Genomic DNA, 24,229 nt, shown 5'->3' on the forward strand with positions numbered 1-24,229 from the left:
GAGGGATGTTAATGCTGGTTATATGATTCCCAATACCCATACATCAAAAATAGCAGTCAATACAGAAATAAATTTCTCCAATCTGCTGCAACATTCCTTGACACCAAATTTTCATCTGACTAATCTAAGCTGCACTTGGTTCTCGAGGCAAAATTCCAGTGTCTGACCCATTCTTGCTGTAAACACAAAACAATGACCATGTTGCCAAAATAACAGATAGCCAATGAACGTTTTGTAAAATTCTGAACAGGGTAATGAGCTAAATAATTTTGAACTTTTTTTTTCTAGAATAGTAATTTTTTCATGCAAGTGATATCCACCATTCTAGACAATTCAAATATACTGTAATATTAAATTTGACAGATTCATTATATTCCTGTCTTTATAGCTCCTACATCTGGGAAAGGTTTTTTTCAGGAGAGGAGGTAAGAAGAGTGAAAATAACGCAAAACTTCACAACTACATGTAATATTTCAAACCTGGTGCACATCATGAAGTGCATGCTGTTTTGCAGAACTTAAATTTGTCACACAGAGTTTCTAAATTTATATAATGGTTGACAATAAAAACACATGGAATATCAAAAAAGCAACAGAATATGACAATGGGATAGAGCACAGAAATGCACAAAACTTTATAGATAAGAGCTTTATTTTTAGTTATTGACTTTTTAAGAGTTGCAAAATTTTTTGTGTTGCAATGTGTACAGTGAAAGAAAATTCAAAACAATTGAAACAAGTTAAAAAATTACTTTTGGAATAGAAACGCAGAGCAAACTATCCCACAACAACTGTATCCATTAAAGCCAATGAATTGTAAGCATACAAAGGAATTTTGAATTACTGAGTTGACAGTTTAGCATTTTAATGAAACAGGGAAAAAAGTTTCTGTCACATTCATTTTTCTTTAGAAGCTGAGTTTATTAAGGGTCATGTATAAATATTGTGAAACACAAACTTTTTTTAAACATTTGCTGAAATATTGAGATGTCTAATTATTCTTCATAAGTTAATGGGTGGACACCAGTACATAATAAATTTTAAAATTTGAATTGAAAGAATTGAATGGAATTTATTGTCACGTGTACTGAGGTAAAGTGAAAAGCTTTGTCTTGCGAGCAATACAGGCAGATCACATAGTTAAATAGCATAGATAAACAAACGATAGGTAAACAGCGGCAAAACAAAAACACAGGTACAGGTGAATGCCAAAAGTTTGTGAGTCCATTCTGTATTCTAACAACAGTAGGGGAGAAACTGATTCAACTATTATTCAGTTTGTAAACTCTATTGGAAGAACAGTTTTCTTTTAAAAGTTGAAGCAGATTCATTATATTCCTGTCTTTATAGCTCCTACAGAAAGGCAATGTACACTCAAGTCATGAATACCTGGTATTGTCATTGAAATGATTAATATTAACAATAGTAGCACATTGTATACTCCAGTAATTGAACTAATCTTCAATGTCCAAATAAATATACTTAATAGATTCATTTTCATGCGATTTGAGTACTCCAAAATCCAAGAAAACGTGCACATATTCAAACAAAAACATTTGCAATGCTGAGGAACCATGGTACTGATGCCCAGACTTCCAATAGTATACAACCAATGATCTGTCATATATAATTCAATAATCTTGCTATCAAATAAGTAGTTTTAAAAGTTTTTTGTTATTGTTGGGTGATTTTTAAAAAATTAATATGATGATACTTACAAGTAAATGCATCAAGCTGAAGTAGTGTTTTCTAAGTTGTGCATTCCATTAATTGCCCTGTGTATTCAATGGAGTAAATCCAGGTACACCTTATTACTTGAATGTTGTTGTAGAAAGGAAAATCCAACTTAAGTTAATAGATACATCTTTTTAAAAACCCGTTTCAAAGAAATATTTGGCAGAATCCATTTCCATTTAAACTTATAGTGAGTTGTTCATTAACCTAATCAAGGTACACATAGTATTAATACAGATAAGTTGACTTTTAAAGAACAAATGCAGATAAGACCAAAAGGCACATATTTAGATTTAATTAAATAGAAATACAACATATTAGAAATGTTTTTTCATTGTCAGAATAATAAACCAGGAAGGTAATAGCAACAAGATGTGGAGCGTTCAAGATGAAATGTGTGCAATGCTGGTTGAGCCTGGAATTACCTGCAATGGTCCACTGAGCCTTTTCTCATTTGTAAATTTTGCCTTTTTCCTTAAATTCAAAACAATGGTCGGTTCATAATAAGTACACAACAGTAATCCCATATGGCATTAGATGATATCGTATACTACAAGATCCAATTCTAAAAGTTTATACTGATCACCCTTTAACCCTGATGTGTTAACCCTGATGTGATTTTAGCGAATCTGCACTCTTTCTAAAGTCAACATATCTTTCCTGTAGTTTAATTAACATATCTAAACACAGTTTCCCCAGCTGGGGTCTAGCCAAAGCTTTGTATTACCAAACCATAAATTCCCTATTTTTTGTATTCCAATCCACCAGAGATGAAGGCCAACATTTCCTTAACCTTGCTGATTACATTTTATTTTTACCCATACATGAGCTTGTTAGTAATTTGGGTACATGGACTCCCTAATTCCTTTACTCTTCCACAGCATACCATTGCTCATCATTAAGAAAATATTCTTTGTTTTTAGTCAGATGCAAAGTGCAAAGTCTTACCTTTATTATTAAACTCCATCGTGCATAGCTCCTCATACTCATTTAGTTGTCTAAATTTTAAATTATGCAAGGAATAGGAATGAGTGAACACAAGGTGAAAAGCAAGTGCAATGTAACTAAAAACAGCACAATAAGTCCATCAAAGTTATGTCAACTCTTTGTCATTCACTGATAGAGTACTAGGTTATCACCGTGACTCACTCATCGAGTCATACAGCACAGAACCAGGCCCTTCGGCCTACCATGTCTAAGTCGACCTACAAACACTAAACTATACTAATCCCATTTACCTGCACCCTGTCCTTAGCTTACTATGCCCTGGGTGTTTTAAGTGCTCACCCAGATGCTTCTTAAAATGTTGTGAGAGTACCTGCCTCCACCACTCTCTCAGGCAGTACATTCCATCTTCCTACGACCTTCTGAGTAAAAAATCTTTTCCTCAGATCCACTCTACTTACTCCTCACCTTAAAACGCATGCCCTTTGGTCTCAGACACATCTGCCATAGGGAAACGATTTTCATGGTCTACCCTAACACAGTCTCTCATAATTTTGCATACTTCAAATCAGAATTCCCCCTAAGGCTCCTCTACTTCTGAAGAAACAAACCCAGCTATGCACTCTGCCCTCATATAGAATTTCTATCTTAAGCAACATCCTGATAATCTCCTCTGCACTCTCTCCAATGCAATCACCATCCTCCAACCAGAAGTACACACATTATTCTGAGATATAACTAATGCTTACTATAGTTGCAACAAGACTTCACTTCTCCTAAATTCTATGCATTAGCTAATGAAAACAAACATCCCATGTGCCTTCTTCTAACTCTATATGCTGACATCTACAGGGATCTATGAACTTGAACATCAAGGTTCCTGCATTTCTCAGGATACCCTAGTGACCTTCCAATCATTGCATAAATCCTTCCCATATTAGACCTCCTAAAAATGCATTACCTCACACTTATCATTTAATGGGGTTTCCTGTCTGCTACCCAAAGAGTCAGTGTAAATGTACCCCTGCTGATCGCAACAGCCCCACAGCTATTTAACATTCCACAGAACATCAACTTGCTGGAAACAGACCTCTGCCCTTCACTTTTGCAAAGGTTTGCATCCAGGGAACAGCTGGCCAACTGAATTGACTGACAGCTCTGCGGTCCCAGCAGCAACAGTGGATAAGCCTGACTTTACAAACAGTCCCCAGATTCTAAGTTAGGACCAGTGAGGAGGGAGGTGAAGCCACTACCGCACCCCCTAACCTTCATGACAGAGATCAGAAGTTGGCTTTGCTTGTGCCCTGAAACCTTTCAAAGCAGTCACAAAATGAAGAGCAACCCTCAATTGGACAACCATTGCCCTCTTAAGGCTCTCAATTGAGATGAGGGCAAGCAGACCATTGTACGCTTCCTCTGTCCCACTCCACCCACTCCAGATTATAGACAAGGGGGCGACAGAAAGGTTAGCAAGGAATTTTAGGATCCTGAACTCCTGAAACACATTAATGTGATCTATACAATTCTGTCTCAAAAGGTATGTAGATGTTTGAGAGGTTCGGGAATGCAAGAGTGATTGAAAGAAATATCAGCAAACTTTAAATAATAATAACAGAAAACTGCCAGTTAACAGGAAGACCAGATGAAAATACAAACATTAAATGGTATAAATGTTGGCACAACAGGACATAAGTAAAAATAAACAGACCAAATCGAAGCCCTGAAGTCATACAATATCCTGTTATGAATGGTGGTTAATAAGTGGTTCGCTATGGGAGGTGGCTCCACAAATATCTCCATCCTCAGCAATGGGGATGCTCAGCACATCAGTGCAAAAGACAAGACCGAAGCATTTGGAATAGCCTGCAACCAGAAGAACCCAGTACATTATCCAGGTTTGATTCCAGTCTTGGGAGACTGTCTGTGTGGCGTTTGCACGTTCTCCCCACATCTGTGTGGGTTTCCACCAGATGCTCAAGTTTCCTTCCATAGTCCATGGTTAGGCAGTTTGGATATGCTAAATTGCCCTATAGCGTCCATGGTAAATGGGGTTACAGGTGCAATGTTAAAAGATTAAATTGCACTATCTGGATATTAATGTAATATTAAAGGGTTAAACTGTATGGACTTTCTCCAGAAGCTGAACATTCTGGAAGTGAGTGGGGACGACATTCGTGCATGAATGTGGATGACTCATACTTCACTTGGGTAGCCATTTACTACTACTCTCCTGCTATTATCAAATTTAACTCTCATTCAGTCCCTTCCATTCAGAAATGCTTTCATAGCCATCCCACAGCCAATCAAATTAGTTTACGTGATCGTCCCCTGATACTGAAGCTAGGACATATCACACCTATATTGTCTTGGGGAATCATGGAGTCAGGAAATCATTTCCATAACGATTCCCCAGGATTAGGGCATTTACATTATATCCGAGGATGACCTCATCCCACCACAGTACCTGGGAGGTTGGGGTAGTGGTGGTGGGGAGTGGCCAGAGTACCTGTAAGCATTACCAACTGCCCTGTATAAAGGGGATGTGTTTTCTTTGTTCGGGGCCTCTTTGAATCAACTTCACATGTCTACGAAGAGTGTCAATGGAGTCGCCTAGCTTGTACAGGCTTTGAAAAACTTTAACTGTTTGCAGAAGTTGGTGTGCACGAATTGCATCTCACCTCGGGGAAATAACCTAACATAGAGATAGAGTCGGATGCTAATTGGAAGGCTAGTGCAGACTCGATGGGCCAATTGACCTCTGTCTTAGTCTCCTCCTAAACGACCCCAGCATCACTGCTGCCAGTCTTTAACCACTTCAATTCACCCCACGTGATATCAAAAAAAAAATGGTAGGAGGAACTGGATGCTGTAACATCTATGGGCCCTGACAACATTTCTGAAATAGTAGTGAAGACTTTTGCTCCAGACATTGCCATGCCCCTAGCCAAGCTGTTAGAGTACAGTTACAACACTAGCCTTTACCCAACAATATGGAAAATTCCCCAGGTTTGTCCTGTACACATAAAGCAGAACAAACCCCAATTGGCCAATTACCGCCCGATTAGTCTACTCGAACATCAGAAAAGAGTTGGAAAATGTTGTCAACAGTATTATCAAGCAACACCTGCTCAGCAATAACCTGCTCAGTGACACTCCACCAGGGCCACTCAGCTCCTGATTTCATTACAACCTTGGTTCAAACAAGGACAAAAGAGCTGACTTCCAGAGGTGAAGTGACAGTGATTGCCCTTGACATCAACGCCACATGTGACAGCACGTGACATCAAAGTTCCTTAGTAAAACTGGAGTTCATGGGAATTCGGAAAAAAAAAACTCTCCACTTGTCGGAGTTATACCTGGCATGTAGGAAGATGGTGGTGGTTGTTGATGGTCAGTCATCTCAGTTCCAGGACATCTATGAGCATTCCTTAGCCCAAAGTATTTTCAGCTGCTTCACCAACAATCTTCCCTCCATCAGAAGGTCAGAAGTGGGGACATTCGCTGATAACAACATAATATTCAACACCATTCTGGACTCCTCCATGAGTAAAGCAGTCCATGTCCAAAGGCAGTAAGGTCTGAACAAGCTCCAGGATTAGGCTGAAAAGTGGGAAGTAACACTCGCACCACATAAATGCCAGAAAATGACCATCTCACCAATATCCTTTGATATTCACAATGGCATTGTCGACACTGAATCCTCTGCTATCAACACCCTGGGGCTACAATTGACTAGAAGTTGATCTGGAATAGTAATGTAAATACAATGGCTTAAATAGCATGTCAGAGGCTAGGACAACTGCATTAAGTAACCTGACTCCCAAAGCTTGTCCACCATCTATTAGGATCAAATGAGGAGTGTGATGGAATACACCCTACTTGTCTCATTGATCACAGCTCCATCAACACACAGGAGCTTGGCATCATCCAGAACAAAGCAGCCCACTTGATTGGCACCACATTCACTCCCTTCACCACCAACATTCAGTAGCAGCAGTGTGTACAATCAACAAGGTGCACTGCAGAAATTCACCAAAGATGCTCAAGCAGCACCTTTGAAACCCATGACCCATACCACTTGGTAAGACAAGGGCAGCAGACGCATGGGAACCGCCACCAACTGCAAGATCCCCTCCGAGCTACTTACCATTCTGATTTGGAAATAAATTGCACTGCCTTCAGTGTTGTTGGTTCAAAATCCTGAATTCCCTCCCTAACAACTTTGTGGGTTTATCTACAGCACATGAACTGCTGTAGTTCAAGAAGGCTGCCTTCTCAAGAGCAACTAGGGACAGGCAATAAATGCTGCTTCATGAGTGAACAAAAGAATTTAAATAAAATGAGAAATTTAAAGAGTGAAAACATTTTGATTATTGTGTCAAATAAAGGGAATAGAGGTCCAGAACAGTTGTGTTATTCAGTACACAATTAACATAAATATGATAAGCAGATTAAAATGAGAGGAGTGAGATAATGATGCAATGTCCTTTCTTTCATCTCTAACTTTTCCAATATTGTTAAACTAACTGAATTGCTTTGAGAATTCCAAATAAGCACTAAAACTGTAAAATTACACATACTGGAGTGTAAATTAAACAAAACATGTTTTCACTAAGATACACAAATTTACCAATGATTATAATCCAGACTTTTTGAAAAAGCATGTACTTATAAATGGCAAAGGGTTAGCATTCTACAGAACAAATCACATATGGATTCTAAAGCAAGTCAAAGAAGTACACTTGCGTGAAGTGTATCACTGCACTTCTACCTTCAGCTTCCTCATGTAGTTATAAAATACACCAAGTCTGGCATTCAGCTTTGTAATTATATGTTGTAAATTATACATACTAATGTACATTCTTCGAAGAAAGAAGTGTCAGAATCTGATAATCTTTCATTACAGCCTGCTATATCTATTATAAATATAATATATATATTTACACACACATACAAACTATTGTTTTGAGATTTTAAGAGATCCTTGAAAAACAGCATTACAATTTAATATCAGGAAAGAAACATTTGTGCTTAAAATGTACTTTGTTCTTCATATTGTACTTGGAAAGGTTTTTGTAGAAGTCTGACTTTTATTACATTAGATCATCTGGCCACCATTATTCAGATTTAATAGATGTACTGAAATTGGTAACAATAAAAGTCATCTATAACTTTGCGGCAGCATTCATTTTAAGGCTACAACTTGACACTTAGTCATAGAGATGTATAGAATGTAAACAGACCCTTCGGTCCAACTCGTCCATGCCGACCAGATGTCCGAAATAAATCTAGTCACATTCGTCAGCATTTGGCTCATATTCCTCTAAATCCTTCTTATTCAGATGCTTTTTAAATGTTGTAACTGAACCAGCCTGCACTACTTCCATACAAGCACCACCCGCTGCATGAAAAAGTTGCCCCTTAGATTTATTTTAAATTTTTCCCCTCTCACCCTAAACCTATGCCTTCTAATTTTGAACTTCCCGCCCCAGGGGAAAAGACCTTCTCTATTTATCTTGTCCATGCCGCTCATGATTTGATAAATCTTTATGAGGTCACCCCATATCCCCAGCCTATTCAGCCTATAGCTCAAATCCTCCAACCTTGGCAACATTCTTGTGAATCTTTTCTGAACCCTTTCAAGTTTCACAAATCCTTCCAATAGCAGGGAGACCAGAATTATATGCAGTATTCTAAAAGTGGCCTAATAACTGTTCTATGCAGCTGCAAAGTGACCTCCCAACTCCTATACTCAGTGCACTGACCAATAAAGGCAAGCATATTAAACTTTAAACATGCTGTTTATTTATCCAATATATCTTAAAGTACAAAGTTTCTGTAGTATTGAGTAATCAAGCAGTGCTATTCAAAAGCTGTGAAACCCAACCCAACTTAACTTTATGCACAGAAGAATAAATAAATTTAAAACTGTTCAGACTACTCTTCTGGCATAAGAATATGATCCATCTCAAAGGTTCATGAATAAGATGTGAAGTAACCTAGAATAAACTAACTAAAATAACCAACTAAAAATAAATAGAATCTAAATAAAATGTCAAATGAATTAGAATAATAAGAAATCAAAATTAATACAGTAAATATTAGACATGCAGAGCACATAATAACCCCCTACATTTTAAAGGAAAGTACATATATTACATTGGCAATACTTACGATTTTCTTTCTTTTGTAAATTTGCAAAAGTAGACAAACAGCCTTACCTCCTCTTCTATGATAAAATCAACTTTTGCAAGCACATCTTAGAAATGTTTTCAGTCTAAAAAGATAAAAAATAATCATTCAAACAAGCATGTCTATACCACATTTTTGTGAAAATATTTTAACAATTCTTGTCATTCATTTTTATTAAACATAGTCTAGGTTAAATGTTTTGTACTTAAGTATTTCTGGTCAGAGTCTGGATGTTATCTAGAACATTTTAGTGGACAAAAGCAGAAGATGAGAGGTATTAGACTATTTTAGTGAACAATTTTTAAGAGAGAGCTTCTCATCTTTATATACAAGACTGTCATTCCCAGCTGTGATCTGATGAAGCTCAAGCAATGGCAAGCCAAAGTGACAGACAGGCATAACTTCCATTTAAACCTTTTTCTCTAAACAAATTGTTCAGATCTGCAAACTATTTTTGAGACCAGCATATGCTCCACAACCACCCGATGAAGGAGCAGTACTCCGAAAGCTAGTGCTTCCAAATAAACCTGTTGGGCTATAACCTGGTGTTGTGCGACTTTTAACTTTGTATACAAGAGTCCAACACAAACTCCTCCAAATCATGTCTACTACCTGTGGTGGGTTAATTGACATGTCTGTTACCCAGAGATGCCTGCTCATTGAATTTTTTAACAAAGACGTACAGAGTTCTAAATTTAAATAGTAATTTCCACAATTAGGTGCAAATAATTGTGAATAGTTGGAATCAATAAACATTTCCATACATCCAGGTGTCTTATTGGAGGGATTTTTGAATAATAACTGATATATAGCTATTTACAAAGCATACTCACAAAAAAACACAAGGGAAATTTTACATTTCTTAATAGCAATTGTTGTAACATTGATATTTGCTTCTCATAATGACTTTCTAAAATAAGTATTAAGCGATACAAAATTGACTCAAATATCTAATGCATTGTGTTATTTGTAATAATTTCTTCTCCCTGTATCAACTTGAAAGTGAAAGATGCTGTCAAAATGAGTGAAATTTCAATACAAGGGAACACTGTCTAGATATTGCACTGGATCCCTAATTTGCATAACAATGCCATTTCCAGCCTGCTAAGAAACTGTGTGTACTTCTACAGTAATTAATGACTCATTACACAGATTGCAACTGAGAACATATAGAAAGAACATCAATTTGGTTTAGGAATTCCATATATTTACATACAAATGCAAATAAATTAAACACCTCAATAATTAAAACTGTGTCACAAAACAGATAAAATGTGGTATATGACTGTTGATTACACTCAGTTTTATTTATGTTGTCATTGCTGTTTGAAACCCACGATTACTAAGAACCTGTATGATAACCATGCTAAAATCACATTAAAGATTTTCAGTAAAAATCTATGTATGTTAAGCACCTATAGAATACTGGTAAAACTAACATTTGTTTCAGGACTGACATAAATTAACAAGCGAATATATGTATCTTACTACCCGTTTTTATGTTCAAAGGCAAAATCGTAATATTTATAATTAATAGACAATGTCATTTGATTCTCATTTAATCAAAATGGCATTTGATTACCACATATTTGGAAGATTACTTCATATAACTATTGCGTCGCCAAGATAGAAATTATATAACGTAGTATGTTTGTTGTTGACGATGTATTCAATTGTTACATGACAAAACCAATGTAACAAAAAGAATCAAAGCGATATGACGCTTTGGTTAAAATGAATGCTGATTCAGTCATTCCGTTCAATAAATATGTTCCAATATAAAAACAACAACAATAAATTAATCAAGCAGAGTTACTTTTGGTGTACAGATTTTCTGAAAACAATTCATTTTATTCGGAAAATATGCTGTCAGCCAATCTGATCGCCGAGCAGGGTTCTTCTAATCTTCGCTTTGTTTTACGAGGGCTACACAAACCAGGCTTCCCAGCATTTAAAAACTTAACACCGCATCTTCCGTTCGGTTGGTGGATATCAGCTTTTTTTTTATAAGTACTGACGATTCGAAACATAAACGCGATCCATTTCGGGTCACGAATTTCACATCAAGGTGCAAGTTTCTTCTGACGCTGGACCCCAGGGCTGGCGAAAGGAGCAGAGAGTCCTGAGCATTCGCTTACAACCACCTCGCGTACCGCACTCTTTCTAAAGGTAACAGTGTGGCAAGTGAAAATTGCACCTTATTTCCAAGATTGAACATGACTGTTGGCTCCCCTATTATCGAGAAGAGGAGCCCAGGAATGTTCATGTTAGCTAACATACCCAGCTGAATAAAACTTCAAATGCCCCAGTGAGAACGTTCACGCATGTAACTTTTCTTGTAAAAAAAAACAAATCGTTAATAATACGATGCGATAAATAACGCCGTCAGTTTCGATTTCTCTGTATGCCTGTGCATTTTCCAACATGAAACAAACGTTTAGTTGCAAACATGCACAGGGGAAAGAAAAATTAATAACTAGAAGTGGAGGTTTTAAATTCGCCGGGACCGAATATAAACGCAGCATGTGACTCACCTCTCTGGTCCGGTGCTGAATGTCCGCTTCAAAGACGTTAACTAGTTCTGAAGAGTTCATCTTGCCCCACGGCGGCGAAGGAGAGCAGGTTTAAAAACCCACTCCTTCGCCGCCGAGGTCAGCACTCACGTCTCCAAGGGTGACAGGACGGTGCACGGCCCGTACCGTGCTTCCGGTCGCCCAGCCCGCTGCCTTGACAACCGCTGCGGGCGAAACGGATGTGATGTCGATGCTGATGCTGGGGTGGGGAATAGAGTGTCCTCCTCTCCGCGCACTGGCTGAAAGCCGATGCAAATAGGCGAGCCTACAAACCAATCAAGAAGCGGGTCAATCATTGCGTCCGCCCACTGCAAGCCCGTGGACCTCGCATTGCATTTTGGGTTTTGCAAGTTTTCCAGTGGTGAGAGAACTACAATTCCCAGAATGCATCGCGCTTCACAGGTACGCCTGTCACTCAAGTTTCCCTAAAGTGTTTCGAGAGCAACGCTACCTGCACAGTGGTAAGAGCGGCTCCTTTCGCTTTGCTGTATGTATAATGCAGATGCAGGACGTTTAAGGCATGGAAATATAAAACATGGTCGTATAACAAAATAGATACTGACATCGAACGTTATTTAAGGTGGCATGATGCGCAATTGCTATGTCCAAGATCCAGTGCTCCTAAATCATATTTGCTTTGCGAAGTGCAGGAGAATGGATACCTCTTCGCAGAATTTGGAGATTGATCGTGAATAATTTTAAAACAGTTGTTCCTTGCATTTTGTAAAGTCCAGTAAAGTAGGTGCGTCATGATTTCATTAAAAACTCTTCTTAGTTAAAGGGAAATTCATTAAACCGAGCATATGGACAAAAACAAGTGTCCATTGTCGACAAAAACGCTACGTCATATGTACACTTTTGTATCGTCCACATTTTGACATGTTTCTCTGTTCGGTAATAGTATTGGTCATTCGCCTGTGTAAATACAGCTTTACCAAAGATGATTTCAGAAAGATGTAGAATTAAGCCTTTAATCCACGCGAAAAAAAGTAATTGAAAGTAACAAAAACGGATTATGAACAGATGAAAGCAAGAACAAACATCTCAATCAACCATTAACATGGAATAATATTATCAAAGCACGCATTGTACAGTAAAAAAGACGTTATTATATTGAGGGGCCAAATACGACATTCAATTCGCTGATTAATTTTGCAGGGCAAAGACTTTAGAAACTATCGATTTACGAGATAGCCCGCTGAGATATGGGCTTGAGCAGGATAGCTGCTCTAAACAGACAAAGAGAATTAAATAAACCGGGATATGTTCGTGTTGGGAAATATATCTGGTGGAATCAAAGGAGATTACATCCGTTGATCGGCAGGGATTTATCCTAGTTCATATGGTTTTAATCTGCTTTTGCTTCTACCCTTTTATGAGTTTTGGAGAGGGGATACCTGGTTCGTTTATTCGCTTATATCCACCAGTAAACAAACACTTAGAGCTTAAAGTGCGAGAGACAGCGAATCAGCTGGTGTACACTACAGCGGAAAGTGACATTCCTCTATCGATTACGAATGGTCCAAGTAATTGGTATTACTTAAGAGTGATATATAAAATACCATAAAACTTTGCGCTATGTGTACAGTTGAATCGGTCCATACTTCAACCCCTTCCCCCCAACGACCTCTTCTATTATAAGATCAGCGCTTTCACACCTAGACTGAGGCAGCAGACCAGCCTCAATAAGGCGTTTACCTCTGTCGAGACGGATAGCTGTTACATTTCCCACACATATTAATGTTTGAAACATAATCTTCACATGGCTCTGCGGTTACAATTGGAGGTTGATGGCAACAGGGGGAAAATGAATTAGTGGTAATCTTTATTTCAATAAAAATTCAAGTTAACACAAAGCTGCTTGAAGTTTATACCAGATATGATAAAAAGGCAAGAAAGGCGCTCTATTCGCTCTACGACCGAGAGCCTGAGAAATCAATGCAGAATTAATCCTTTCAAAATATCGATTCCCCTACCAATCAGCAAAGTATCGGGATTTCCATCAGAAAGCGAAGAACACAAACGCAGCAAACCGTTAAAGTCAGAAATCTGCAGTCAAAACAAAAAAAAAACAGAAAATGTTGTAAATACTGTACTCAGTAGGTCTGACAGCATCTGCAGAGAGTGAAACCAAATGAACATTTCGGGTCGTACGAAAGGTCATGATCGGAATTGTCAATGTAAGATTCTCGCTCCAAAATCACATCAAGCTGGATATACCACATTAAAAGAGTGAGGGTCTTTGTATGATTTATTTTATTTATATTTGATAGTACATGCCATAAACAAAATACTACTTTCCCACCTTACTGTCACATTAGTTAACTCTTTCTAGATGTGATTAGAATCTTGATAAAATTCTAATCAAAAGGCCCTGACCCCAAATTTGCTTTTCATATTAGTGTATGAGATGGATATGAACACTTAGCATATGTATTCTAAATACATATGAGAGAATTATGCTAATATACAGTACAATCAAAAATATGTTTTGATAGTGTTAGCCCCTATGCATTGGTTATGAGATTCCACTGTGATGATAGAAGGGTTGTTAACCAATCTATAATAACTTAAATAAATTTAGACCTGGACTAGTCAATTATAAAAATGTCCTTTCATTAATATCAACAAAGCAATTTCTAGACTTATTATATGCGCAGAGATCCTGACTTGAGTCTCATCCGAGATTTCTGTTCCAACTACTGGAATAGAAGTACCAAGTTTGAATGCTATGACATTGTTCCTGTTTTTTTTTCATTTAATACAAAAAGCAGACTTACTGTTATAGGAACTGTTAGCAGACTGTTTTCAAATCTATTAGTAACATAAAACCTTAAACCAGGTTTTGATCCAGTATGTCCTCTTCTAACTCTCATTCTGCAGCAATAAGAATCCCGAGCACTAAGCATGCCACATACAGAGACACAAATTACATTTAAGCCTGCAATAACATAAATCTTGCTGAGACAGTAAGAGGAAATAAAACAACAATCATGGTCATCAAAATCCACAGCCAGCAAAACCAAAATGCATCAGCTAATTTGGTATTCCAGGATATAGTCAACAGATGTGCTACATGACTTTACAACAGTTAGAAGGAAGAACTGCAATGAAGTGCTTTCAGATTTTCCAATAAAATATAATTTGACCAGGAACAACTGTCATCTGAAATTCACACACTGCCGAAAACTTGGCTTCTGTTGTTCATAGAATTATATAATCCATATAGTGTAGAAGTGTGCCATTTGGCCCATCAGGTCCACATCAACCCTCTGAATGGCATTTCACCCAGTTCCAACCACCCATACACTGCCCCACCATCCTGTTCCCGTAACCCTCAATTTACTATGGCCAATCGACTGAGGGAAGAAACTGGAGCACCCAGAGGAATCCCAATCAGACATGGGGAGAATGTGTAAACTCCACACAGTCACCTGAGCGTGGATTCAAACCCATTGCTTTTGTTCAAAATTGTTCAAGATAGCTAAAGTTCTTAGGGCTAGAGAGATCAAAGAGTATGGAGTGAAAGTGGGAAAAGGGTACTGAGCTGGAAAATCAGACGTAATCATATTAAATCAGAGTAGAGCTGAAGGGCCAAATGGCCTACTCCTGTTTATTTATTTTATATTTCTATGTTAATTGCCTACTTGTTTTCAAGGAGTGAAATATATAGAATGGTGGACAGTGCAGTAAAGTAGAAAAAAGATATAATTTGGATAACAGAATATAAATTTGACACAAAAGGTGATCAGTGTAAGTTCAATGTTGTTGAAAAAATAGGTAAACATGAATGATTGTAAGTGGAAAATCAATGCCTGGAGCAAACTTACTTGCCCCTCTCTAACCTTCTCTTGAGAACATGAGGTTTTATATATGCTTGTGAATATTGTGTTTTAAACACAGAAGATTGTGAGAAAACAGTTCTTGTTAAAAGAAAACTAATCTCACATCAACAACAAACTCCAGGGGCTTACATTAGAAACTATAAAACTTAACATCATAAAACTTGGGTTATTATGGCTTCTCAAGGTATAATTTTCATTTATAGCAAAGCATGCCTCATAACATCCTTGCTGATGACTGCGTGAATCACAGCATCACAGAAATGTTACAGTGCAGAAGGAGGCCATTGAGCTCATTGCATCCACACTGGTTCATCAAATGAGCATCTTTACCCCATGTCAGTCTGCTCCATTTTCCCTATACCCTTACACACTATTTCTATCCAAACAGTCATCCAATACCCTCTTAAATGCCTCAATTGATCCTGACTCCACCATACTTCCAGACAGTGCAATTTTAGACTCAAATCACACTTGTGAAAAAGCTTGTTTTTTTACCTTGCATTTGTTTCTTTTGCAACTCATGTTAGATCTATGACTTCTCATTCTTGTTCATTTTACATGTTGGAAATGTTTCTCCTGATCCACTCTGTCCAGCCCACTCATGATTTTGGGAAACTCTATTAACTGTCCTCTTAGTCTACTTTTCTCCAAAGAAATCAGCCTTAATTTCTTAAATGTATCCCCATAACTAAAATTTCTTACCCCGGAAGGAATCTTGTAAATTGATTTTGTACTCTTTCCTATGCATTCACATCCTTCCTACAATGTGGCATCCAGAATTGTACACAATAGTTTACCAGGGACCTCACAAAGATCTTATAAAAGCTCAATATCACTTCCTTCATCATGTGCTCTATATCCCTATTAATAAAGTCCAAGATATTGCATGCTTATTAATTGCTGTTTTACCTTGTCCTGCCACCTTCAGTGATCAGTGAAAATATATACCCACGTCCTTCTGCTCCTGCACCCCCTTTATATGTGTGTCCCTGTTTTATGTTGTCTGTCAATATTGTTCCTACTGAAACGCATTCCCTTACATTCATTTGTATTGAAACCTATCTGCTACACCTATCTGCTCCATGAGCCTCTCTATATTCTACAGCCATTGTGAAGCTCTATAGCTTCATTCCACTTGCAGAATTGTCACTGTACTGATGCTTTCTGATATGTGTATTCAAGATAAAATATTGCTCCTCAGATTATAGAGCAATACTAAATGTACAATGTCCTTAGCCTTCAGTTCAGTGATTCTAACAAGTAATCAGTCATTTCTGCATACTACTGCAGCTTTAAGTTAGCAGTTTATTTTGCGAGCAAATTGTTGTTCATGTTGTCTGTAGTCAGTTGATGATTCTAAGTTCATTACACATTGCGACACTTCAGAAATTTGTTTCACCAAGCCACCTATTGGCCAGAAACTGCAACTATTATTATGACAGGTAGCACAAAATAGTGAAACTGATTGGAAGATGTTGACATTGCAATTTACAATTATTAATGTTGGCAGAAAACATAATCAAAATCTTAGCATAAAGGTGGGTGTGAGCAGGAAGTTTTAAATAATAATATACAATGCATTAAATTTTAGAATAATGTTCAGATCTTCTCAGGTGGTCCCAATGTTCTGACCTTCTGAATTTTAATTGTTGAAGTTGTAATATGTAAGTCACAATGTTATTTCACATATGTCTTCACACAAAGGAGTTTATTTTCCTTTACAGGCATAAAATAATATTTTTTGCAAGGTTTGTGAAGGTTTGTAGCGCAGGTTGAGATTTAGGGTGTAGATCTAGATGCCATCTATCAACCCCTCAGAAAACGAACAGGAAATGACATCACCACAAACCCCAGGAACCCCATCCAGGAGAAAGATATAAATAGAAAGCAGGAGACAACAGCTTCGCTTCACTTGGAGGTCCCCACTGATGATGTTACCTAGCCAGGTAATGAAACGTCTGGATATCAAACCTACAGCTCAGCGAGCAAACCTACACCCATAAAATAATATTTTGGGTTCAAGACTAATCAAGACTAATCTCAACTTTGCTCTCATCCATGCATGATAGTTGTAGAGTCTACTTTGGATTATACAGATTTATAAAGCAAACATGTTTTTTTCCTAGAATAGAAACTTAACACATATAACAGACACTATTTCCTAGAGTAGTTGCCTTCATCACTTTTGTGAATTTTGCACAAGTAATTAAAAGGATGTGATGCAAAGAAACGGTGAATGATCTCTTAACGGTAGGAATTTTTTAAAAAAATTCAGTTAGAAAGAATTTATTGAGGCTCTAGTTCCAGCTGGCAACCTCTTAGATAACAACCAATGTGACAGCACAGAAAACAATTGGAAGATCAGACTGATGGTAATGGACATGTGCAAAGGGCATGCAGGAAATCTAAACATTGGGTTAGGCAGAGTACAACCCAGAAGCTCCAAACAAAATTCACAAATATTCAGCAAATCAGCCCATGTTGATGGATTGCACTTTAATGCTCCTTCATATTTGTATATTGTATAATCTGTATATTTTGTACTTTATTACAGATTATCATATAAATTATATGAAGCCAAATCAACATACTCTTAACTGAATTGATATCAACAAAAATGTCAACAACTATAAAATGACATATTCTCAGACAAACTTTGTCTTCATAAGGACCTCCAAGAAAGTTTTGTTTTCACTAATGAGACAGTTTTCTGAAAATCACTTTTTTCACAATCTAAACATTGTTAATTACCAATAACTCAATCTATTTCTCAGTTTATAAAATAATTAGATGATTGGCATAAATATTTTTCTATAATCTCAAGAGTACTTATGTAACCCAAGATGAATAGATTTCATTTTAATAGTCCAAAAACTGCATGTCAGGGATTTTATTTTATTATACACTTGAACTTGTGTCTATTTTTACAACAGTAATTCTATCCACACATTTTATGCACACAGTCTGCACATTGTGCTTTATCATCTCCTGGCATTCCTTACTAATGAGTATTGCTCTCTCGTGTGAATTAGTTGCCAATAGTGAAAATTAGCTTCTCCTCCCCTACAACCGCTGTGCACTACATTTATTATCAAGATTTGTATTTAAGGAGAAAGAGGTACTTGTGTGTAAACAAATAGAGTATCAATGTACAAACTGCAAATTATTTCTCTGTACGTTTTCAGTAATTATATCAGATAATTTTGATCCTCCTCTTTTTGTGTTAGTGTCATGGACTTGACTGGCAGTTGCTATCCACAAAAGTAAACAAATTCAGAATTGAATCAAATCATCCGAACAGATTTCAGAAATATACAAATAACTCATAGCCTTGAGTGACTTCAGGAAAATAAAATAGGGTTCAGGCGATCGTTAACATTTTATTTTCTTGTGTCTCCTCGCCCCCTTCTCCAAGCTGGGCAAGGCTTCAGGAGACCCAACCATCCTCCAACACCTCCCCTAAACGGTCACGTACTCAAATACTACAGTGAGTGATGGCAAGTGATTTCACAGCCCAGGTCCATCCTGGTTTGATCCAAGATTTTCACACACACACACACACACACAACTCCAATGCAGCAGGAGAGAGAAGATGACCTACGTCCCTCACCTCTTCCCTAATTCGGGTTGGTGAAGCCAGTGCCACCGACACTAAGTGGGAAGGGAATCCTTGACCTAGAATCACAGAAAGGTTACAGCACAGAAGGAGGCCATTTGGCCCATCACGTCTTGCACCGGCTCTGTGACAGCGCAACTCGCCTTAATGTTACCCCTTCGCCTGTTCCCTGCAATCCACTCTGATTTCGCTATTGACTAGACTACTGTGGAGTTGCTAGCATATTTGAATTTAGCTGAATCTTAGATTAAGAAGTCAGAAATGTAATATATTCTCTCCATATGACATGGCCCAGTAAATGATTCGGAAAAGACTTACGCTTGCATATATGATGGCCACACACCTGTAACATGGCAAACATGTAACATCGGACACGATAGAATTAAAATTACTGGCAAGCAGTAAGTCGAGAGTCGAATGGAAGGTTAGAAAATGTGCTGTGGGAGTGTTTGATTGGCAGACATTTCCAGTAAGATCAACATTTGTTCCTGATTATATGTGCTATGATTCGCTAGGCTTCTGTCACGTATAATATTAGCAAACTTTAAGTGAAGTTGCTGGAGCCTGGTAAAAGATTGCCATCCAGGGGCCGGCGCACTTGAGCCTTGAAGTGAGGCTTGTGTCGAAAGAGAGAGAGAAAAAAAACAGCCTCTCATTAGGTTGGTTGTGGCACCCCATCAGGCTGCTGCCTTTCTTCTATTGACAACACCCTGATAGGAGGAGCTGCGAGTGCGTAGAAGGCGTCAGAAACCCTGAATTTCTAACTTGCAGCTGGCAGGACCTTTTCCAAGCAGCCCTATCGAAAGGAAAACTTCTGCAAGTAAACACTGGCAGAGTCAGCTGCTGAGAGCGCAGAGCCAGGCAATCTGCCGGTGCATGACTCCAGCTCATAAACTCACATCAGAACTGTGGAAGTCGGGGGTTGATTCACGCACATACACAAAACCATAATCTTAGCCATGTCGTATCCTCAGGGCTACTTGTACCAACCGTCAGCTTCTTTAGCTCTTTACTCGTGTCCAGCGTACAGCACGAGCGTAATATCGGGACCCAGGACGGATGAACTTGGGAGATCTTCCTCGGGATCTGCGTTCAGTCCGTACGCCGGATCGACAGCGTTTACAGCTCCTTCCCCAGGCTATAACAGTCACCTCCAGTACGGCACAGATCCGACCGCTGCTTTCACTTCCTACGTGGTAAGTTCTGCTTTCTGGACACCATTAGAATGCATTCGTAACTATTGCGGAGTACAATGGTGCCTCTTTCAGAGCATTTCCGAAAAGATCTCAGCTCTGTCTTTACAAACTTTTCAGTCGCCACAGTTTGTTACTTAATGCAATTTGATTCCCGTTCAGAATAAATTTGGCGAAATTGATTTTTTATTTTTAAAAAAATGCTTGATTTTATTGCAGTCTTGAAAAGCTCGCAGCTTTACCTTTGTTTTTTAAAAATATATCAGATAACAGGATTTACAGCCGGCTGCGTTTGGTACAAAATGCGATTTTGACGAGTTTGTTGTGTCTTAGGGCTCTCCCTATGATCACTCGACGGGAATGGCTGGATCTATAGGATATCACCCGTACGCTGCTCCTTTAGGCTCTTATCCCTATGGTGACCCAGCCTACCGAAAAAATGCCACCAGAGATGCCACTGCCACTCTGAAAGCCTGGCTCAGCGAGCACAGGAAGAACCCTTATCCCACCAAAGGCGAGAAGATCATGTTGGCCATCATCACCAAGATGACTCTGACTCAAGTCTCCACTTGGTTCGCGAACGCCAGGAGGAGGCTGAAGAAGGAGAACAAGATGACCTGGACTCCGAGAAACAGGAGCGAAGACGAGGAGGAAGAAGAGAACATAGACCTGGAGAAAAACGACGATGACGAGCCACCAAAATCTTTAGAGAAGGGAAACTCGTCGGAATCAGAGTCAGGTAAGATATTAATAAATATTTTAGAGAAATCATTTCCAATAAGGGCGCGGGGTTGACTTGAGTTTATTATTTATAACGCACACAAATGCAAATAACAGACTGATTTTCGTTTGAATTATAGTTGTCACCACACATGCAGTTGCAAGACCCTTTTAAAAATGCAACACTGAAATGTTTTAGATACTGCCTCGAAGCAGCAACATTTAAGCGGAACCCAGAAATTAAATATCAAATAATTTTGACTTCCTTTGAAGCAAATGTATTGTAGTTAATTATATCATAACCATTTTCTTTTTAAAACCCCGTTTTCGCTCAGAATTAGTTTGTTTTCTCTCTCTCTTTTTACATTGAATCAAACAGGGAATCAGAAAACGAAGATAGTAGAAATCGCCTGTGAAAGATTTGAGGAACAAGATCCCAGCAAAGAAAGTGGGCAGATCCTTTGCGATTCGGAGTTAAAAGACGGAGAGGAAAGAGAAACCATTCACTCGCCCAAAGCCACTACTTCTTCCCTGGTTGTGCCTCCTGGAGCTGAGCTCTTACACGAAAGCAACGACTCCGAACTGGAAAATGCACATACAAACCGAACTCACACTCTTCCGAGTAACACCGCGAACTGCAATGTGACTTCAGTCATCCATTCCCCCCCGGCTACAAGCTCCAAGCCCAAACTCTGGTCTCTGGCGGAAATCGCTACCTCGGACAAGTCCAAGGAACAGAGCGAGCCACTGCAGAGTGCGTGCCCGGGTCAGGGCTGCGCCGTGTCGGCCAGCGCCTCGTCTCCATCCCGTTCCCCTTGTCCTTACCCGAACAGCGCCGTGCTGGGTCGGCCTCTCTACTACACCTCGCCCTTCTACACGGGCTACACGAACTATGGTAGCTTCGGGCACCTTCACAGCCACCATGGAGGTAGCAGCACAACACACTTCAGTTCCAATGGATTAAGCCAGACTGTCTTAAGCAGAGCAGAGGCTCTAGCAAAACTCTGTCCCGAAGCTAAAACAAAGAGCCCGGCACAAATAGATCATTGCAAGGACACGTCGTCTTATGATTTGAAGAAAGGTATGTCCAATATTTAATACTGGTTCTTCGCCGAATTTCTGGACACTATTTATTATTTGGCCATGGCAAAGTATTTTCCGTGAAGATGGTATTAAGTGACACAGATTTTTAGTTTCTCATATGTTCAAAACGGTTGATGCAAACTGTTCAAAATGTAACATCTGAAATGAATGTCTTAACCAACTACGGATTAATTTGTATTGAGACTAATTCTGTATATTTAATGTAGCGTTTTTTTGTATTTAAGAAAGGATAATACACCCTCTTTGAAGTAAATTATGAAACGAGTGTCCTGTACAGATATTATTGTTGTTCTTTCGTATAATATATAAACATATCTAATATAAATCTGTGTTTTTGAAATGTTTCCTAGTTAAGATGCTGGCAATTTAATTTAAGACGAAAGTTGTTTTCTCTAAATGTGTGTCTAGGAGGGAGAGGTTTTAACAATATACAAATTAGACTCAATTAGAGAGAGAAAAAATAAATCCAAGGGCCGCTGCTGAGCAAAATGTAAATATCAATTAAAACACAGTTTCGGCTTTCCATATCCAGGCGGGCATTGCTGTTTGGCTTGGTTTGTTTTGTTGTCAAAATGTGAAGAACTTTTATTTTCAAAGAGAATTAATTCCAGAGAGTGTAGCACTTTCCGTGTGCAGTTCGGGAGTGCAGGAACTGGCTAGAATAATAAGGCTAAAACTAAAGTGCCATCCTTTAACCTAATTACATCCAATCAGTGTCGTGTTTTATGCAAAGCAATCATCTGGTGAACTTTGCTAATGAGTTCGATTTTATGCCAAATTTAGTCCTCATTACTATCGCAAAAAAACACAGCAGTGCTATATCTGAGGCAGAGAACTGAATGCATGCTGACATCCATACAAGATAACCTCGCCGAGATCTTCTCACCCCACCCCCACAAGTTGTGCTCGTTTACCATGTAAATTCGCTTCATTCTCCGGTATTGACCGCAAGCTTTCCTTAGACTTTTTTTTCGCTGCTCATATTTCTTCCACCTTCAATGTTACGATACTGGAACCCATTCAGTTAAGTGTTGGCTTGAACTTTTCCCATATTCGCAGGTAGGTGTCACACTTGTTCCGAATAGAAACCCATCGTACTTTCAACTAAGTGCCAAAATATCTTTTTTTTAAAAAAAATTAAAAAAAGGAATAGCACTCCTAGCAACATTACCCTTCCAATTCACATACTACTGACTGTCAACTTAACACCAAACTTTACAAAAGGGAAGTAAAACGACCCCCATTTATTTGATGTGAATCATTTCACTCCAGTCAATGCCCTGAACATGTCGCCATACCTCAAAGTGTGATAGGACGAAAACCAGAAATTAATTTTTTTCGTGGAATATTGTCGTCTGTGTATGGAGTCTGCTGTACGTAGGAGATTTTAAAAAAATGAATTGTATTTTTGTAAGAACTATACACAGAGCCTTTACTAATTTATGCGGCTGTTTTTTTTTCGCAAAACAATGGAATCGGAAATGTTTGTAAATAAAACCTCAGCCTGATTTTTTCCAAATGCAACGTGATGCTTCTTGTTTATGTTTTTGAAGAACTGATTCAGACCGACTATCCTAATTACAAGATCAACAGATTGAGAAATTAAATATTAATGACAGACCCCTCCAATTCTTTCGCTACAGGAAAAAAGGAAAACGAAAAAACGAGCTCATTTATAGAGGCAATTAAATTGAAGATGTCAACCCCCTTTCCCTCAATTGAATTTAATCAGCGAGCCCATTAAATATTGTATAACAACTCCACATTTCGACCTAATCTACGGGTAATTTAAAGTTAGCTGTGGAAACGAATTGATGTAAATTTTGTACTCGATACGTATATATTTTGTTACTGTAAAATTACTCATACTATTTGTATTTACAATGGTCTTTTAGCACAGAGAATACAGGAAACACTTGGTTGTCAGGCTCAATCGAACGCCGGTACACGTGTTTCACATATTTAACGAATTTTCCAACCAACTGCAATTATGAAACATCACAATTTGGATGTTTTCACAATTAATAACTGAATAAAAAAGCCTTTTAAAAGAAGTTGTCTCAGTGAATAGGGATTGAACTTTCCGTTTGCTTCTCATTATAATGCACCACACATTTAGACTGCTACTTGCCAGCGTCCTATGATTCACTCTGAACCTACATTTCAGGTAATTCTCAGCACTCGCTGTGTTTCTTTAAAAAAAAACACACACTTACATTGGACAGAATGTTATTCCAAAATGAGGTATTTTTGTGATGTTATGACTGTGGTTAGACGCCCCTGAAACAATCCTTCAGACTTTATTAAA

At 38.3% G+C, this 24,229-nt stretch overlaps 1 protein-coding gene and 1 long non-coding RNA gene across 9 annotated transcripts in view; one reads left to right on the forward strand and one right to left on the reverse strand.

Annotated features, from left to right (window-relative positions):
• The window catches only part of LOC122558431, a 357,678-nt gene extending 346,076 nt beyond the window's left edge, over positions 1-11,602 (reverse strand). For all 8 annotated transcript variants that reach the window (XR_006314136.1, XR_006314130.1, XR_006314135.1 and 5 more), the window contains exons 1-2: positions 11,405-11,602; positions 8,900-8,955 (exon numbers count right to left, since the gene is read on the reverse strand). This is a non-coding gene — a long non-coding RNA (uncharacterized LOC122558431). The remainder of the gene's footprint in view (positions 1-8,899; positions 8,956-11,404) is intronic.
• A 7,906-nt stretch (positions 11,603-19,508) lies between these two features.
• On the forward strand, positions 19,509-23,445 carry irx5a (iroquois homeobox 5a). Its single transcript, XM_043707005.1, has 3 exons — positions 19,509-20,100; positions 20,431-20,836; positions 21,197-23,445. Exons 1-3 carry the CDS (start codon positions 19,864-19,866, stop codon positions 21,913-21,915), a joined length of 1,362 nt encoding a protein of 453 aa, XP_043562940.1. The 5' UTR covers positions 19,509-19,863; the 3' UTR covers positions 21,916-23,445.
• Positions 23,446-24,229: the final 784 nt, after the last annotated feature.

The sequence above is a fragment of the Chiloscyllium plagiosum genome, chromosome 17, assembly GCF_004010195.1.
Source record: "Chiloscyllium plagiosum isolate BGI_BamShark_2017 chromosome 17, ASM401019v2, whole genome shotgun sequence".
NCBI classification, from domain to species: Eukaryota; Metazoa; Chordata; class Chondrichthyes; order Orectolobiformes; family Hemiscylliidae; genus Chiloscyllium; species Chiloscyllium plagiosum.

Bases quoted from the DNA above. Each gene is read 5' to 3' on its own strand.
- irx5a (XM_043707005.1), top strand. From the start codon at position 19,864: ATGTCGTATCCTCAGGGCTACTTGTACCAACCGTCAGCTTCTTTAGCT. The intron at 20,101-20,430 runs GTAAGTTCTGCT...GTTGTGTCTTAG, and splicing joins CTGCTTTCACTTCCTACGTG to GGCTCTCCCTATGATCACTC. The intron at 20,837-21,196 runs GTAAGATATTAA...TGAATCAAACAG, and splicing joins CTCGTCGGAATCAGAGTCAG to GGAATCAGAAAACGAAGATA.